This window comes from Oncorhynchus nerka, linkage group LG6 (genome assembly GCF_034236695.1).
Source record: "Oncorhynchus nerka isolate Pitt River linkage group LG6, Oner_Uvic_2.0, whole genome shotgun sequence".
In the NCBI taxonomy this organism is placed as follows: Eukaryota; Metazoa; Chordata; class Actinopteri; order Salmoniformes; family Salmonidae; genus Oncorhynchus; species Oncorhynchus nerka.
Window position 1 is genome coordinate 39,984,601 of NC_088401.1, and position 19,172 is coordinate 40,003,772.

A 19,172-nucleotide genomic window follows, 5' to 3' on the forward strand; every position below is an offset into this window, starting at 1 on the left:
TGTGAAAAAGTAATGCTCCGTATTCTTAATTGCATTTTTCTACAAAAAGGTGGGTAGTGGTCCCTAACAGTGTTCCGTACACATTTTGCAATGAAAACTAATAGGACTGTAACGACAGTGTTGGCATCAAAATACGGGGTGTAGAATACGCTTATTTTCAAGCATTGATTGACATGGTAATGGACCAATATTATTCAAGAAAATATGAAAAAACGGACCCCTCTGACACTGTACGTTACATTGCGGCATGCATTATGCAAATCATTATGTGCTGTACAGAGTCTTTCCAGTGCTTCTCTCTCAGATTAAAAACATGCTTAACGATATACACTTGTATGAAACCTTCATTATTTGTGATTTTCATTTAAATGATCATTAGTTTTAATATTATTATGGCTAATAATAAACACATTTTTCATGAGTAGGGTAATAATAGCAACGTAGTCATCAATAATTAATCACATAAGACTTTGATGTGCAGAAACTTAAAAAGAATACCACTGCGCCAACATGTGCATTTACACAAGCACATTCATTTTTTGCTCTCACGTTTGTTATGTTAAAAATGTTGAAATACTTTTGCTGTGCCAACCTTTTCGCGGGAGGTGTGTGTTCAATAATTGTGAAATCTCAATTACGCATGTCCATAACGCATGTCCTAAATTCTTACGTGTGCTATCTATTAAACTTGTTCGCAAATTACATGCTCTAACCAAAATTGAGACGCAACATTCCTGCACGCCTCTCGTGCTGCTCCTGATTGTGCACAGGTGAAGAAATTGAACTGGAGTCAGACAGCATGTCACCAAACTGCAATAGTTATGAACTATGTGTAATGTTTTTGGACCATTGGCTACCCTGTAAACAGGTACTGACAGGAGCCGTGAGCCACATCCCTCAGGCCCCTCCCTGCCTTCACCTCCTCATAAGCAGCGTGTAGCTGTTGTTTTGTTCATGCAACATCATTCATTAAGATAGTGCCAAGGAAATGGACTCACAAATGTGGATATCATTTCCATGTAATTCAACATAATGCTATTGCATATTTCTTGGAAAGAGCAGGTGTTCATGTATATGATGGAGTGAGAGTACAGAGGTGAGTTGATGTTACAACTTCGTCAATAGTTAATTCAATCAATAGTTAATTTTTCAGGTCATCACTGTGAGCCAAAATGACTCTCAAAAGCCATGACAGCTGCAGTTTACTTGTGAAGACAACGTTAGTGTCGTCCTAAAATCCCAATTCAAATTCGACACAAATGGGTATGTTATAAGAAATTATATAAACTCTTTATAGTGTTTTATTTACATTTTAGAGGTGATAACTTGGTCAAATCGGTGGAAAAAAAACAGTTTCCCCACTCAACATATCTTCACCTTTCAGTTTGCGCTGTTCAGTGATCTTCAGTTTCTTGGCAATTTCTCGCATGGAATAACCTTCATTTCTCAGAACAAGAATAGACTGATGAGTTTCAGAAGAAAGGTCTTTGTTTCTAGCCATTTTGAGCCTGTAATCAAACCCACAAATACTGATGCTCCAGATACTCAACTAGTCTAAAGAAGGCCAGTTTTATTGCTTTTTTAAATCAGCACTACAGTTTTCAGTTGTGCTAACATAATTGCAAAAGGGTTTTCTAATGATCAATTAGCCTTTTAAAATGATAAAATTGGATTAGCTAACACAACGTGCCATTGGAACACAGGAGTGATGGTTGCTGATAATGGGCCTCTGTACTCCTATGTAGATATTCCATAAAAAAACACAACATTACAACATTAATAATGTCTACACTGTATTTCTGATACATTTTATGTTATTTTAATGGACAATTTTTTTTTGCTTTTCTTTAAAAAACAAGGACATTTCTAAGTGAACCCAAACTTTTGGATGGTTACGTGTGTGTGTGTGTGTGTGTGTGTGTGTGTGTGTGTGTGTGTGTGTGTGTGTGTATAAATATTATTATTATTATTTATTTATACTCTGACATTACTTGTCCTAATATTTCTTAATTCTGTACTTTGATGTGTGTGCATTGTTGTGTATTGTTAGATATTACTACACTGTTGGAGCTAGGAACACCAGCATTTCACTACACTCACAATAACATGCTCTATGTATGTGACCAATAAATCAAATGTGATTTGATAACAGTACTAATTCTAGCTACTAGTGAGAAAGCTGCCAGTTGATGTGTGTTTCATCAATGTTGAAAGAAAGCCCCAGAGCACACATTTGACATTTCAGAATGTAGAGGGATTCCAAATTTCAGGAATCTGTTTATCTGGTGCTCATCACTATCCCCCCCCCCCCCCCCCAAGAAAAACAACAACTGCAAAGCCTCTCAACTCTATTAATTGATCATTTTACAGAAAAAAAAGTGATGTCTCTATCTGTTTGGTTGGTAAAGCTCTAGCAGAGGAATTGTCTCTGATGTAAAAATGAAGCCAGTGAGTTGTTTGAACTTGTGCTTAACTAACCCAGGGCTGGGGGGATCCCCAAAGGTACACACACACACACACACACACACACACACACACACACACACACACACACACACACACACACACACAAACAAAAACACACACACAAAAATACTCACACACTCCCAGAGGTGCCCTGTTATATAATTGGGGGCCTAGCATATGAAATATGAAGCTGCTTCCGTAGAACCAACCTTAATTCACAGTCAATAGTCCTGGCTAACGAGAGTACAAAACCTTATGAACATCTACCTAATATTGAGTTGCACCCCCTTTTGCTCCTCAGAACAGCCTCAATTAGTTGGGCATGGACTACACGGTGTCGAAAGCTTTCCACGGGGATGCTGGTCCATGTTGACTACAATGCATCCCACAGTTGTGTCAAGTTGGCTGGATGTCCTTTGGGTGGTGGACCATTCTTGATCCACATGGGAAACTGTTGAGCATGAAAAACCCAGCAGTGTTGCAGCTCTTGAAACACTCAAATCGGTATGCCTGGCACCTACTACCATACCCCGTTCATCTTTTGTCTTGCCCATTCAAACTCTGAATGGAAAACATACACAATCCATGTCTCAATTGTCTTCAGGCTTAAATGTTTGTTTTTTACCTGCCTCCTCCCCTTCAGCTACACTGCTTGAAGTGGATTTAACAGGTGACATCAATAAGGGATCATATCTTTCACCTGGAATCACCTGGTTAGTCTATGTCATGGAAAAAGCAGATGTTCCTAATGTTTTGTACACTCAGTGTCTAGTTGTAGCTATAGCTATATACCTGTAGGTCTTCCTATATGATTGGTCGTCATTGGAACCCTCATTATTGTTTAATTTACATTGTGGCTATTCAGGATATGCTGTATAATACTAAACAAGGTTTATTTTAATAAATGTAAAATTATTTAAAAACGCATATTTCCCTTTCTGGAATCCCTTTCTGGTCACTTGTTAATTTTTGGCACGTATGGTATGACGTGCTAGAGTGCTCGCAACCTGTCTCTGCTCTCTCTCTCTCTCTCTCTCTCTCTCTCTCTCTCTCTCTCTCTCTCTGAATGTGATGTAAATGATGACTATGATGGCCTTGCCCACAGCCCCAACTCTAATATGATATTGCCATGTCATAGTTGACACAGAGACATACAGTCTTGTCCTCTCTATTCCACACCAGAATGCTATAATATAGTCTATATCACAATGGATCTGGGCTTCAGATATGAAAGCAATGATAATGAATACTAAACATCTCTCTCCTTCCTTCTCTCCTACCCTCGTTCTTTGGTCTCTCCCAGTTTCTTGGAGGTTGGAGTGGGCGCTGGTGCAGGCCTCGGTAGCACTAGTTTGGTATTTACTACTTGACACTACAGTGCTGTCTGTGGAGGGCAGGTTTTTACAGTGAAGAGCTAGTTTAAAACCTTGCGCCCTATGGGCCCTGGAAAAATGTAAAGCACTAAATATGGAATAGGGTGCCGTTTGGGACGTAACCAGTGCCTCTCACAACATCCACTGGATTACCTCCATTTATTTCCCTTTTTCCTCTCTCACCTTTTTTAGTAGAGTGGCCTCATGGATGTTGAAGGTGAACTGCTCATTTGCTGCTGTTTGATTTATTGTAATGACTCAGAGAAAGAAAAGACAGTACAGGGTCGCAATTGAACGGCTCAGACATGAGATGCATTAGGCAGGGACCTCAGAAAATCGCAGATTATAAACGCTAAACCAGCCAAGTCCGAGACACTGACGCCTCACTCCCAGACAAGCTAAACACCTTTTTCACCCGCTTTGAGAAAAGCAACACGGAGCCGTCAACGCGTGCCCCCGCTGCTCATGAGTACTGCGGGCTCCCGATCTCTGTAGCTAACGTGTGTTAGCGTGTTAACCGTTGCGTCGATTACAGCTCAGGTTTTAACACCATAGTGCCCTCCAAGCTTGTCACTAAGCTCAGGACCTTGGGTATGAACACTTCCCTTTGCAACTGGATCCTAGATTCCCTGACGGGTCGACCCCAGGTTGAGGGTAGGCATCAACACTTCTGCCCAGCTGATCCTCAACAATAGGACCCCCCAGGGGTGTGTGCTCAGCCCCTTCCTGTACTCCCTGTTTACCCATTACTGCATGGCCATGCACGATTCCAACTCAACCATCAAGGTTGCTTACGACAGTGGTAGGCCTGATTACCAACAACAACGAGACAGCCTACAGGGAGGAGGAGAGAGGCCTCGACAGAGTGGTAATAGGAAAATAACCTCTCTCTCAACATCAACAAAATGTAGGAGCATATCGTGGACTTGGCTGATTTATTTTGATTTTCCCATGAAGTTAAGCAAAGAGACACTGAGTTTGAAAGTAGGCCTTGAAATACATCCACAGGTACACCTCCAATTGACTCCAATTGATTGATCAGAAGCTTATAAAGCCATGACATAATTTTCTGGAATTTTCCAAGCTGTTTAAAGGCACAGTCAACTTAGCGTATGTAATCTTCTGACCCACTGGAATTGTGATACAGTGAATTGTATGTGAAATAATCTGTCTGTAAACAATTGTTGGAAAAATTACTTGTGTCATGCACAAAGTAGATGTCCTAACCGACTTGCCAAAAACTATAGTTTGTTAATAACAATAAATTTGTGGAGTGGTTGAAAAACAAGTTTTAATGACTCCAACCTAAGTGTATGTAAACCTCCGACTTCAACTGTATACTGGTGGACATTCATATTTCATATTTGTGTAAAATAAAAAAAACATTTTATTTGCTTGACATTTGACTACATTGATAGGTGATAGCAACATAAGCATACCGCTGCACCGCTATAACACCTGCTAAACTGTGTACACAACCAATACATTCTGATTTGATTTGTTAAGAACTACCTCTGGGGAAAAAAACTAAAACACAAACAGAGATCAAGACAACAGATGCAAAGAGAGACATTTACCAGCTTGAGAGATGAAGCCTGTATGTGTATATCCTGGAATGGAAGCATTTGTATTTCAAAGTGAAAGTGCATTTGCTCAGTATCTCCATTAAAAATCCATCTGTGGGAGCGGGTTCGAGTGGAGCGCTCTAGACAGAATCCCCCCTAATGGGAAGTGTGGCCTGGGAAGCTACTATTCCTGAATGTGTCCTCTGCTCTCCGCCAACATGGCTAATTTGCGCTAATGAATGCATTCTCTTTCGTTCTCTCTCTCTCCATTTTCAGACAACACAGCGAGCATCATCACACGGCGGAGGCAGTTCAGTCGGCTCGTCCAGGAGCTATACGAGCTCCCCATAGTGGTGTGGGACGGTGGGGAGCCAACGCTGAGTGGCACTAGCACACTGACCCTGCGGGTGTGCCCGTGCCAGCGCAATGGGAGGGTGCAGACGTGCCAGGATGAGAGGGGACTCCTCTCCTCGGCAGGCCTCAGCACGGGGGCACTGATCGCCATCCTGCTGTGCATCGTCATCCTGCTGGGTAGGTGTTGACTGGGTCTGAGCCTGCGTAACAGCAAGTCTAGGGGCATGGTGGAGGGTATGGGCCGCCTGGTTGGCATCACACCTAAGGGGCATAGTGGTGAGGATGGGTGCATGCCTTGGGGGCATCATGCCTTAGGGCACGGTAGTGGAACACCTGGGGGGCATCTTGTCTGAGGGGCATGGTGGTGGAGGGTATGGGCGTTAGAATGCCTAAAGGCATGGTGAAGGGTAGGGAGGAGAGCAGCAGGAGGGGGTGGATACTTTAAAAGGGATGAATGGAGGGGTGAGGAAGGACACAGGTGGGTTGTAGAATGAGGGAGGACAGGGAGAAGGTCAGGATGATGGAGAAGTAGAGAACAGAGAGTGAGTGAGATTTGGGCCAGATGGGTAGATGGATGTGTGAAGAAAGATGGACTGAGAGGAGAATAGAAGAAGGTAAAGGTAAGGACAAGGAGACTTGAGAGAAGGGCGTATAAAGAGGGATAGAGCTGTGTTAAAACTATCCATAAATGTTTCGCTGCTCTGTATTTACTACTTTAGGAAAAACACACTATTTAAGTTAAAGATAGAATCCGCAGTAGGGAAAACAGCGCCACTCTCCTTCCCACAGATGTTGCTATTGTTTTTGTTTTGTAAACTAAAGGGAGGTGAGAAGCGTTGGCCAACGTGATGAGAAAATGTACAGTTCATATTGTGCTGTTTGCGTGTGCAATGATGTAAGAGTAAAAAGAAAATGAAGGGCAGTAACTTCTTTGTTGTGGATTATTGTAAAGGAGGTGGACGTTTCACCATTAAAGGGCAACTGAAAATCAAATATCTTCCAAACTTGACTGGTGACATGCAAAACATGTATTGACTGTATCAACACCGGACTAATGAAAAAATGACCGAAATACAGTTTTGGAGTGGAGTTCCCATTTAAGGATTCCAGATTTAAATGAATGTGTTGTATAGTAAATGCTTTATAATAAGAGATCAAATATAATTCATCAAAGTTCCCACAGAAAACAACTAACAACTTTCCCTTTTCAGCAAAAGGGTTACAACACTACCACCACTGCCAAATACCAACAGAGTCTCTCTACCAAACAGAACAGCAGTAGGACGGGAAAGAGCGTGTATAATTAACAGAATCTTCCATCTCCCACTCACCCCCTCTCCCTTGATTGTCCGTGGACATCGGTGCGTGAAGGTGATGCATATTCATATCAGCAGTCTCAGCACGGCATTGCCAGAGTCTGAGGCTCACAGCAACTAAAGGCCATCATCACAGTTTGGAGTGAATGCATGAGCGAGAGACTGCACCTGCATGACTAATCATCAGCAGGAGAGAGATTGATGGAGGAAGGGACAGAAGAAGTGACAGGGAGAGTGATAGAGAGAGAAGGCTTATCGAGTTACTTTGGCTAGTCGAGGAAGATGGAGATTAGCTGGGGAAGGGAGTGTTAGTGTGAGACACAGCTGTTTCATGCATGAACACGGGCGTGAGAGAGACAGACAGACAGTGGGACAGAAAAAGAGAGTGGTAAAAAGACAGAGAAAGGAAGGGAGGGTGATGTATAGATGCTATAGAAACACAACAGGGTGAGATTTTTTTTAGCAGGGGAACACAACACACACACACACACACACACAAAGACAACAGTGCTAATTCATCAGAGATGAGAAAGCTCTCACTTTGCATGTGTTAAAATGTGTCATCCTGAAATAGGGTGCCTAAAACATTGACACTGGTAGGCTGCTAACTAGCCGCCATATATGTGTCTGATGTTAAATAGTTAATAGCTATTAACACCTGTAGGAGAAGTTAAATAGTGTTGTGAGACAACGATTTCCCCTTTTGATGCTCTCAGCGTGACTGTTTCACAGGGATGTAAAGGAGAACTCTATTGGTCTGCCAATGCAGCAGGATGATGTCATTTTGCTGTTTTTATACTGTGGCCGCATCCCAAATGGCACCCTATTTCTTTCACACTATACTGCACTGCTTTTGACCAGAGCCATATTGGTTCTAGTCAATAGCGCTCTGTTTTATAGAGCCAATTGAGACGCAGGTGAGAGTTCACCTGCTTGGTCATTTCACTGAATTACCATTTTATTAACATCATTATTAATGCAGAAACCATAACCCCGTTAACTCCAGTACAAGTTCATGATACAGCAGTTCTACTTCAGCAAATGAAGTATTCTCCTCGAGTTCATTTGCGAGTAAGATACACTATTATGCACATCATCATGAGATGTTGTGGATGTAGCCTAGCTACACACATCACTGCTGTTATAAGGGTAATAAGGTTAATTTGAAGGACACTATTCCTTATTCCCTACATAGTGCACTACATTTGACTAGAACTCTATGGGCCCCGGTCAAAAGAAGTGCACCATATAGGGAAAAGGCTGCCATTTGGAAAGTAGGCTCTGAAACATTCACCATTTTTTATAATAATGCATATTCATTCCGGATTCCTCATCAGGGCACAGGAGCTAGATGCGTGTTGCAGAGTGTAAATCAATAATACCCATTAGCCGTCACTGGTATTAGCTGTAATGATGCTCTCAATGCAAGCTGCTATGAGAATCTTCTCATTATAGACTGTGCATCTCTGGAACAGATTTAACAGCAACGCTCAGCCAAAATAGAATAACAACAACACCATCTCCACTCCATTTTATGATATTGACTGAGGTACTTTAACTATACAGTAAGTATCTGAATCCAAAATGCCACCCTATTCCCTTTATAGTGCACAACTTTTGACCGGAGGCCCTATGGGCCCTGGTTAAAAGTACTGCACTATATAGGGAGTAGGATGCAATTTGAGCAGAACACAAAGCTTTAATTTTTGTAACTGTTTACGACCCATAACATGTTAATTTATCCTGAATTAATAACCAACATAGTGACACCGCATGCAGAGCGTGGCATTAGCGTTGCCATCAGACTTGGATATTGTAGTGAACCTCTACTGATAACATGTGGTGTTGTGAAACCTACCGTTTTGTTGTTGTTTCCATTACTGTTGTTGTTTACATTACATCTGATGTTTACATTACTGTTGTTGTTGTTGTTGGCATGGTGTTTTTGCTTGTCACTTTCTTCTGCAGCAATCATAGTTCTCTTTGCCGCTTTGTTGTTGGCGTTGTCTCTATTACTGTTGATGTTGAGACGACGTCTCTCCTTGTCTTCCTCCAGCGATCGTGGTTCTGTTCATCACCCTGCGGCGGAGCAAGAAGGAGCCCCTCGTCATCTCCGAGGAGGACGTCCGCGAGAATGTGGTAACATACGACGATGAGGGGGGCGGCGAGGAGGACACTGAGGCCTTCGACATCATCACCCTACGGAACCCCGCCGCCGCTGAGGAGCTCAAGTTCAGACGGGACATCCGGCCGGAGGCGGCCCGACAACGCAGGCAAAACCGAGGCTGCCACAGTCCCCCGGAGCTGAACCAGGTGGATGTGCAGGAGTTTATTAAACAAAGACTGGTGGAGGCAGACATGGACACTAGCGGGCCTCCATATGACTCCCTCCAGACCTACGCATATGAGGGTCAAATGTCTCCGACAGGTTCCATCAGCTCTCTGGACTCCCCGGGAACACACTCAGAACAGGATTATAACTACCTGGACGACTGGGGGCCTGAGTTTCAGAAACTGGCAGAACTCTACGTGGAGGATACGGATGTAGCAGAGTCAGATGTGGCAGTTGCGGTGACAGTGGCGACCTAGCCTGTCAACGTCGGTCACACCGTCTGTAAAACCAAAACCTTCTCTCTCTCAGTCCTCCTCCTCGACTTGTTTCAAAACGATGAAATAGAAATGCTTTTGAACTCGTTCCAGCTGATCTACTTTTACTGTTGAATTGCAGACTGCCCCTTTTTTCAGTTTTCCATTTGGAACATGGGTCTAATATGCGGATGGATTGATTTTGGGGTGGAACAATATTAAGGATAACGGAAAAAGGAAAATATTTTTCCTGTTGTATATTTTTTATTGCTCAATAAAGTCCTTAATTCCATATGAGTGGATATATGTGAAACGGAGTGTCAACTTTTATTCTGAAGATTAAAGGTTATCTTAGAACAGACATCATTATGCAAAGATGTATGCATTTAAAGCACAAGAAAAGTTATATTGAACCATCACTTTCACTTTCAGGTTTATCTATTCTAAACAATCATTACAGCTGGTCATGTGTGACACCACACAAAAGCAATTCAATTGACACTAAGGCTTTCTTAATCAATTTTACAACATAGATAGCTACAATTCTTCTTAAAATGGATGTTGATTGCAAAACTGCCACTAACTGGGCTTTTAATTTTATACCAGTATGTACAACTGTCTGCCTCGATAAGATAAAGGTACCTTGCATTAGAGAGTCATGCCATTCGTGTTAATAAAATAAAATACTATTCTGAAAAATGACATCAGAGGGGAATCAAGGATATTGCATTACTTTATCATGGTCTATAAAACACGGTCCCTATAGACCTTGAACATTCGTCCCAAATGGCACCCTGTTCCCTAGGCCTAGTACACTACTTTTGGCCAGAGCCCTATGGGGCCTGGTTAAAAATAGTGCACTATATAGGGAATATAGTGCCATTTGGGATGAACATATGCAGGCTTTTTACTGAGTGTGCTTCTTTCATGAAAATAACTCAAAATATGTTTAATAATTTATTTCCCTGAGCCTCGTTTTTGCATTTAAATACTCAGTCTGATTGTTTGGGCGTGTTGGTACAAATTGAAGTACAGTATATTTACATACAAAGCCCAGATTGGTAGATAGGTCTTTTAGACTCTAGAGGAGGGTACATTTGCAAATAAATGATGACTGGTCATTGGTCAGAATAACGCGATCAGATTGTGATGTCATGATCAGGGCCAAAAACTCCCATCCCACCAGAAACAGGCTGAAATTCCAGACTTTTATTCAAACAGCTCTTACACACAAAGGTTATTATCATAATTTTCACAATTTCAGAGTGTTGTTTCAACCTCATAGTGTGTAAACATAATTTAAAAGAAAAGGAAAATCAAGTTTTTTGGCAGCACTGCCCATTTCAACATAAGCCTTGAACCTAGCCAGAAATCAGTCTCCCATGGTCTGTCTGTCATAAGTTCCTCCTGGACCTGCATGGCTGCTACTGAGACACTGGATGAAGGGATGAGAGACTGATTAATATTTCAGTCCCTCTGCTTTCTCTCTCATTCTTTCATTTTTCTCAAGCTCTCTCTCTGTATTTTGCAATCTCTATCTCTCCCTTAGTCTCTTTTCCCCCTCCATCTCGCTCTCTCTCTTTCGCTCTCCCTCTTGCCCTCTCTGATGCGATCTCTCTCTATCTCTCTTTCCATCTCTCTCTCTTTCTCTCTCTTTCACTTGCTATCTCTGTTTCTTTAGTCTATTTTCCTTCTCTTCTCCCAGATTCACAGGTACAGTATGAAAGAGAGAGAAGTGAGTCAAATCCGTGTTAAAACGTTTGGGATATGGATAAATGCTCTGAGTTACTGGGGCTTGGTTTGGGGCAGAGATGAGAACTGAAAGGATTTTAATCCAGCATGGGAAGATGGAGCAGAGAGTATCATTATGAGTGTGCACGTGTGTGTCTTTGCATGTCTTTATGTATGTGCATCTGTGCATTGGATCCACTTCAATTTGATTCCCTGTCCCCCTGATTATGTCAGAGTCAATGTGTTCCAGTCTCACTGGGGGGGAAAGGAAATCACTTGCCAGCTCTAATTGATGTAATTGCGCAATCAACACATTTATAAATGTGTAATAAAAAAAATGCATTTAAACAGGATGCAATACATTTGACCCAGAAGTCAATGTGCTGTGTGATGTATAAACAGTACACTGTAGTGTGTGTGTGTGTGTGTGTGTGTGTGTGTGTGTGTGTGTGTGTGTGTGTGTGTGTGTGTGTGTGTGTGTGTGTGTGTGTGTGTGTGTGTGTGTGTTTTACATTCATGCCTAACATACAGTGTCGAGAATAAATCCAGTAGAGAAAAGAACAGTCTTGTAGTTTTTACGAGGGGATATTTTTCATACTTGACTGGCATAACTAGTCTCAGTAACACTTTACTTGACACCCAGTGTCATAACACGTTATGACACAGTCATAGTATATCAGAATGTCATAATCGCTGACATAACCTGTCATAATAGGGCCATAATAGGGTCATAATAGGGCCATAATAGGGTCATAATAGGGTCATGACACATACAGTATATTAAGACCTGTTGTGACATATATTAAGTTATTGGAAAATGACCCTTTTTTTACATTTGACGTCCGAAGTCATGAAATCGCTGCACACCATAGGTTTAGGTTGCACCAGCTTTCTATGAAAATGAGTAGATTTAGTCTGTGTCACAAGTAGTACCCTGTTTCCTTCAGAGCATTGCCTGTAGATTATATGAAAGTTGTTGCGTGTGTGTGCCTTCCTGACTTGTATTTGTGTGTGGGCATGTCCACACTGAGCCGAGTGGTTGTGTAATGCTTGGCCTTAAGAGTCAATACTGAGAGGCCTTTCATGGCATTTGAGGTCAGAGACTCCCCAGAGGACCACAAACAGCCTGCCAGGCATCACGGACACAGGGTATAAATATGTGATTAAAGGAGGGCCTATCATTGCATATTCTGAATTTTCATTAGCCTTCAAAGTGTCTGAAGGTGAAATGGAAGACATCAAAGAACTAAAACCCATCTTCAAAAGCCAACCCACGACCAAACTTAAAGTAGACATAGTGTTATTTGCGCTGGAAAAAGTAATGAGTTCTGAAAAAAAAATGATGCTGACATTTCACTTCAAGAAGAAAATGGTGAAAAAGTGTCATATTGACCAGGGGTTGTGATGCCACACAGAAACAGAATGACAGATTAATTCATTGTAAATCTATGTTGCCATTCAATATTTGAGGACCAGACAGAAAATACTGGGTTAGTCAAAGGCCTTGGAACTGTAGACAGACACACAAACCCATTCATCTTCAATTTTTTTCAATCACTTGGGTACAATTCTTACAAGTCTGTGGTAGAGTTTCACATCTCTAAGCATGACAATTGATCAATTAGCCTTTTAAAATGATAAACTTGGATTAGCTAACACAATGTGCCATTGGAACACAGGAGTGATGGTTGCTGATAATGGACCTCTGTACCCCTATGTAGATATTCAATTAAAAATCAGTAATTTAGTCATTTACAACATTTACGATGTCTACACTTTATTTCTGATCAATGTGATGTCATTTTAAATGACAAATAGTTTTCTTTCAAAAACAAGGACATTTCTATGTGACCCCAAACTTTTGAACACTAGTGTACATCTCGGTGGAGTTGGGTTGTGGGCGGAGTGTACATCCGGTAGATGTCGGTAGATACAAGAAAACAGTTGGTGGTTGTGGTTGACATTTTATTTGACAGTTTTTCTCAATCACTTTGGCTCAATTCTCAAATGATAATTATTTTTTTCAAAATAATAAGTTCAAATCTCTGAACAATTAGTTTCTTGTTCACACCAAATTCAAATTTGTTATTCATTTAAGCCTCATTTCATTTAGGACTTTTTTAATTAACTTTTGTACACCTGTGGTGTTCCCTGTCAAAAATGACCGGTCATTAGAAATGAATGGGTGAGACTACAATTAGTGTGTTAAATTAAGTTCAGGCACATGCTCATTCATCAGAATTAACACTTCCTCTCCCAGACCTCACATGCATGTGTGTTTGAGCACACACACACACACACACACCTCACTCCCCTTCTTGGCTTCTATGGCAACCCGCATGGGAGCCTTTCCCCAATAGAATCTTTCCCCCACGGGAACCACACCTGTTGGCATTCTCACAAACAATCGCAACATTGTTTCAATAATATATAGAACTTTTTTAGAGCTCTGGTATATCAAGCTTTTTTGAGGCCTTGCTCACAATTCATTCTGTGGCAGCACAATGACAGAACAATATACTGTACGTGAGGCTCTTGATCATATCTTTGATCATGACACTGGTGAGGAGGAGAGAGGCCAGGAAACTGACAGTGAAGATGCATTAGAGGAGGAAGTGTCAGAAGTTGAAGACAACACAAAATATGATCCAGAGACAACTGATGTGGAGACAACCAAGACAACCGAAGTGGAACAATCCTGTGATGAGGAAGAGGGCCCTGCTGAGGTTGTTGTTACATTCCAGTCAAAGAATGGGAATTTCTCCTGTTCTTCATCCCCACCTGAGAGGAGAGGTTCGCTGTCAGCTGAAAGTGTTATCAGGACGTCCCCAGAGCCAACGAGATATGCCATATCCTGGATTGATGCCATAAAATCCTGCTTCGAACTGTTCCTGACAGAGTCAATCTAAACTGTAGTGATAAACATAACCAACCTGGAGGGGAGACGCGTTTACAAAGACAACTGGAAGGAGGTAGACCGAACAGACGTCCAAGCATACGTGGGTCTCTTGAATTTTGCTGGTGTGTAGAGATCCAGAAACAAATCTACCACCAGTTTATGGGATGCAGAGTCTGGTCGGGCAATTTTTCATGCCACTATGTCACTCCAGACATCATCCATACATTAATCCATACATTATGCTTTTTATTCTGAAAATCGAGTTGTATGAGCTCAGGTCATTTAGACCTACAGGCCATAAATAGCAAATAGAAGTTCAAAACTTGTAATGTTCACAGGAACTTAAGTTGGTAAAAAGATCGAACACAAAATTAGGTGATAATATATCTATTAGTATGGATTTATAATCCGCAATAATGGGGCGGTCATTTTGGACTGGGAACACAGAATGAATTAGCATGAAACGAACACAACAGGAGGGTTAAGCAAATTGCAAAAGTACAATTTTCTACAATTTGCACAATAACTACATGCACGTGGCTTGCTGATCAAAACTGATGAGTTGATTCTCAGTGAAAATGTCACTCTTCACAACTTCTAAACATTATTTCATCATCAAATCAAATCAAATCAAATGTATTTATATAGCCCTTCGTACATCAGCTGATATCTCAAAGTCCTGTACAGAAACCCAGCCTAAAACCCCAAACAGCAAGCAATGCAGGTGCAGAAGCACGGTGGATAGGAAAAACTCCCTAGAAAGGCCAAAACCTAGGAAGAAACCTAGAGAGGAACCAGGCTATGTGGGGTGGCCAGTCCTCTTCTGGCTGTGCCGGGTGGAGATTATAACAGAACATGGCCAATATGTTCAAATGTTCATAAATGACCACCATGGTCAAATAATAATAATCACAGGCAGAACAGTTGAAACTGGAGCACGGCCAGGTGGACTGGGGACAGCAAGGAGTCATCATGTCAGGTAGTCCTGAGGCATGGTCCTAGGGCTCAGGTCCTCCGAGAGAGAGAAAGAAAGAGAGAAAGAGAGAGAGAATTAGAGAGAGCATACTTAAATTCACACAGGACACCAGATAGGACAGGAGAAGTACTCCAGATATAACAAACTGACCCTATCCCCCCGACACATAAACTACTGCAGCATAAATACTGGAGGCTGAGACAGGAGGGGTCAGGAGACACTGTGGCCCCATCCGATGACACCCCCAGACAGGGCCAAACAGGAAGGATATAACCCCACCCACTTTGCCAAAGCACAGCCCCCACACCACTAGAGGGATATCTTCAACCACCAAATTACCATCCTGAGACAAGGCCGAGTATAGCCCACAAAATCTCCGCCACGGCACAACCCAAGGGGGGGCGCCAACCCAGACAGGAAAATCACATCAGTGACTCAACCTACTCAAGTGACGCACCCCTCCTAGGGACGGTATGAAAGAGCCCTAGTAAGCCAGTGACTCAGCCCCTGTAATAGGGTTAGAGGCAGAGAATCCAAGTGGAAAGAGGGGAACCGGCCAGGCAGAGACAGCAAGGGCGGTTCGTTGCTCCACATCCTTTCCGTTCACCTTCACACTCCTGGGCCAGACTACACTCAATCATATGACCCACTGAAGAGATGAGTCTTCAGTAAAGACTTAAAGGTTGAGACCGAGTTTGCGTCTCTCACATGGGTAGGCAGACCATTCCATAAAAATGGAGCTCTACAGGAGAAAGCCCTGCCTCCAGCTGTTTGCTTAGAAATTCTAGGGACAATTAGGAGGCCTGCGTCTTGTGACCGTAGCGTACGTGTAGGTATGTGCGGCAGGACCAAATCAGAGAGATAGGTAGGAGCAAGCCCATGTAATGCTTTGTAGGTTAGCAGTAAAACCTTGAAATCAGCCCTTGCCTTGACAGGAAGCCAGTGTAGGGAGGCTAGCACTGGAGTAATATGATCAAATTTTTTGGTTCTAGTGAGGATTCTAGCAGCCGTATTTAGCACTAACTGAAGTTTATTTAGTGCTTTATCCGGGTAGCCGGAAAGTAGAGCATTGCAGTAGTCTAAACTAGAAGTGACAAAAGCATGGATTGATTTTTCTGCATCATTTTTGGACAGAAAGTTTCTGATTTTTGCAATGTTACGTAGATGGAAAAATGCTGTCCTTGAAACAGTCTTGATATGTTCTTCAAAAGAGAGATCAGGGTCCAGAGTAATGCCGAGGTCCTTTAGCATGTGAGCCATCACATGCTAAATGATACATTTAATTATCAAAATCTGTCAGACATAATTTTATTTTCTATTTTTGTATTTCACCTTTTTTTAACCAGGTAAGTTAGTTGAGAACAAGTTCTCATTTTCAACTGTGACCTGGCCAATATAAAGCAAAGCAGTGCGACAGAAGCAACAACACAGAGTTACACATGGAATAAACAAGCGTACAGTCAATAACACAATGGGAAAAAAGGAAGTCTATATACAGTGTGTGCAAATGGCATGAGGAGGTAAGGCAATAAATAGGCCATAGTAGCAAAGTAATTACAATTTAGCAGATTAACAATGGAGTGATACATGAGCAGATGATGATGAGCAGATGATGGTGTGTAAGTAGTGATACTGGCGTGCAAAAGAGCAGCAAAGTAAATAAAAACAATATGGGGATGAGGTAGGTAGATTGGGTGGGCTATTTACAGATGGACTATGTACAGCTGCAGCGATCGGTTAGCTGTTCAGATAGCTGATGTTTAAAGTTAGTGAGAGAAATGTAATTCTCCAGTCTCAATGAATGTTTGTGATGTCTCCTAAAGTGGCAAATTACCTGCCAGGTGACAGAGTAATGAAATAGGAATCACAATCTTACAAATCTATCGATCAAGTTTGGAAGCATATACTGTATGTGGAGCTTGCCCACAGCACGATCACTACCATTTTTTAACACGGAGGAACATCACAACCCTGAACAGCAGCTACATGCTCGTGGAAGTGAAAAAAGAAGATGTGTAAGAATGCGTGGTGGTGGTGTTTAGGGGAAGACATAATAGAAGAAGAGGTAGAAGGCAAAGAATAAGCAAACAAACAAAGAAGTTTCTAAAGATGGTTGACATCTAGTGGAAGCCTTAGGAAGTGCAACATAACCAATATCCCACTGCGTATTCAATAGGGGCTGGGTTGAAAATCGACCAACCTCAGATTTCCCACTTCCTGTTTGGATTTCTTCACAGGTTGCCTGCCATTTGAGTTCTGTTATACTCACAGACATCATTCAAACAGTTTGAGAAACTTCAGAATGTTTTCTATCCAATATTAATAATAATATGCATATATTATCAACTGGGGCATGGGGAGCAGGCAGTTTACTCTGGGCACCTCTGGGCACCTTTCATCCAAGCTACTCAATACTGCCCCTGCAGCCATAAGAAGTTCATCAGAAGCCACTGCTAGATGGATAGGGATGCGCTCAGAGATCTTACCTTGGCAAATCGTGCTGTTAAGACATTGATGTCCTTTACAACCACGTACAGTTTAAGTCGGAAGTTTACATACACCTTAGCCAAATACATTTACACTCCGTTTTTCACAATTCCTGACATTTAATCCAAGTAAAAATTCCCTATTTTAGGTCAGTTAGGATCACCACTTTATTTTAAGAATGTGATATGTCTGAATAATAGCAGAGAGAATGATTTATTTCAGCTTTTATTTATTTCATCATATTCCCAGTTGATCAGAAGTTTACATACACTCAATTAGTATTTGGTAGCATTGCCTTTAAATTGTTTAACTTGGGTCCAATGTTTCGAGTGACCTCCCACAATAAGTTGGGTGAATTTTGACCCATTCCTCCTGACAGAGATGGTGTAACCGAGTCAGGTTTGTAGGCCTCCTTGCTCGCACATGCCTTTTCAGTTCTGCCCACACATTTTCTATAGGATTGAGGTCAGTGATTTGTGATGGTCACTTCAAAACCTTGACTTTGTTGTGCTTAAGCCATTTTGCCACAACTTTGGAAGTATGCTTGGGGTCATTGTCCATTTGGAAGACCCATTTGCGACCAAGCTTTAACTTCCTGACTGATGTCTTGAGATGTTGCTTCAATATATCCACATAATTTTTTCTGCCTTATGATGCTGTCTATTTTGTGAAGTGCAGAGATGAATGTGGTACCCAATGATAACGTGGTACCCAAGGATGAACGTGGTACCCAAGGATGAACGTGGTACCCAAGGATGAACCAGATTTGTAGATGTCTACAATTTTTTGGATGAGTTCCCACTGGAATTGTGATACAGTGAATTATAAGTGAAATAATCTGTCTGTAAACAATTGTTGGAAAAATGACTTGTGTCATGCACAAAGTAGATGTCCTAACTGACTTGCCAAAACTATAGTTTGTTAACAAGAAATTTGTGGAGTGGTTGAAAAATGACTTTTAATGACTCCAACCTAAGTATATGTGAACATCCAACTTCATCTGTATGTGAGAGTGGATTCTCGGCCCTCACTAGCATAAAAACTAAATACAGGCACAGACTGCGTGTGGAATATTATTTAAGACTGAGACTCTCCAATACAACGCAACAGTGCACAGTTATGTGCATCCTTTCAAGCATACCCTTCTCATTAACATGTGGTTAGTTATTCACAAATGTTGATGAACAAATAGGGTTTTATATGTAAGATGACTAAGTAAAGAGCAAAATGATTGATTATTATTTTGTATTGTTATTTGTGCCCTGGTCCTATAAGAGCGCTTTATCACTTCTCGCGAGCTGGGTAGTGACAAAAACTCACACTCATTATTATGTTTAATAAATGTATTGTATGGTGTGTGTGAGGCAGGCTTACAATGATGGCAAAAAAAAAACATTTCAGAGTGCTCTGACCCTGGTG

At 41.6% G+C, this 19,172-nt stretch overlaps 1 protein-coding gene across 1 annotated transcript in view; it reads left to right on the plus strand.

Annotated features, from left to right (window-relative positions):
- LOC115130438 (cadherin-18-like) overlaps positions 1 to 10,583 on the plus strand; it is a 231,320-nt gene extending 220,737 nt beyond the window's left edge. The window contains exons 11-12 of the mRNA XM_065019556.1: positions 5,681 to 5,935; positions 9,131 to 10,583. Coding sequence (XP_064875628.1) covers positions 5,681 to 5,935; positions 9,131 to 9,663 — 788 coding nt within the window. The 3' untranslated portion in view covers positions 9,664 to 10,583. The remainder of the gene's footprint in view (positions 1 to 5,680; positions 5,936 to 9,130) is intronic.
- Positions 10,584 to 19,172: the final 8,589 nt, after the last annotated feature.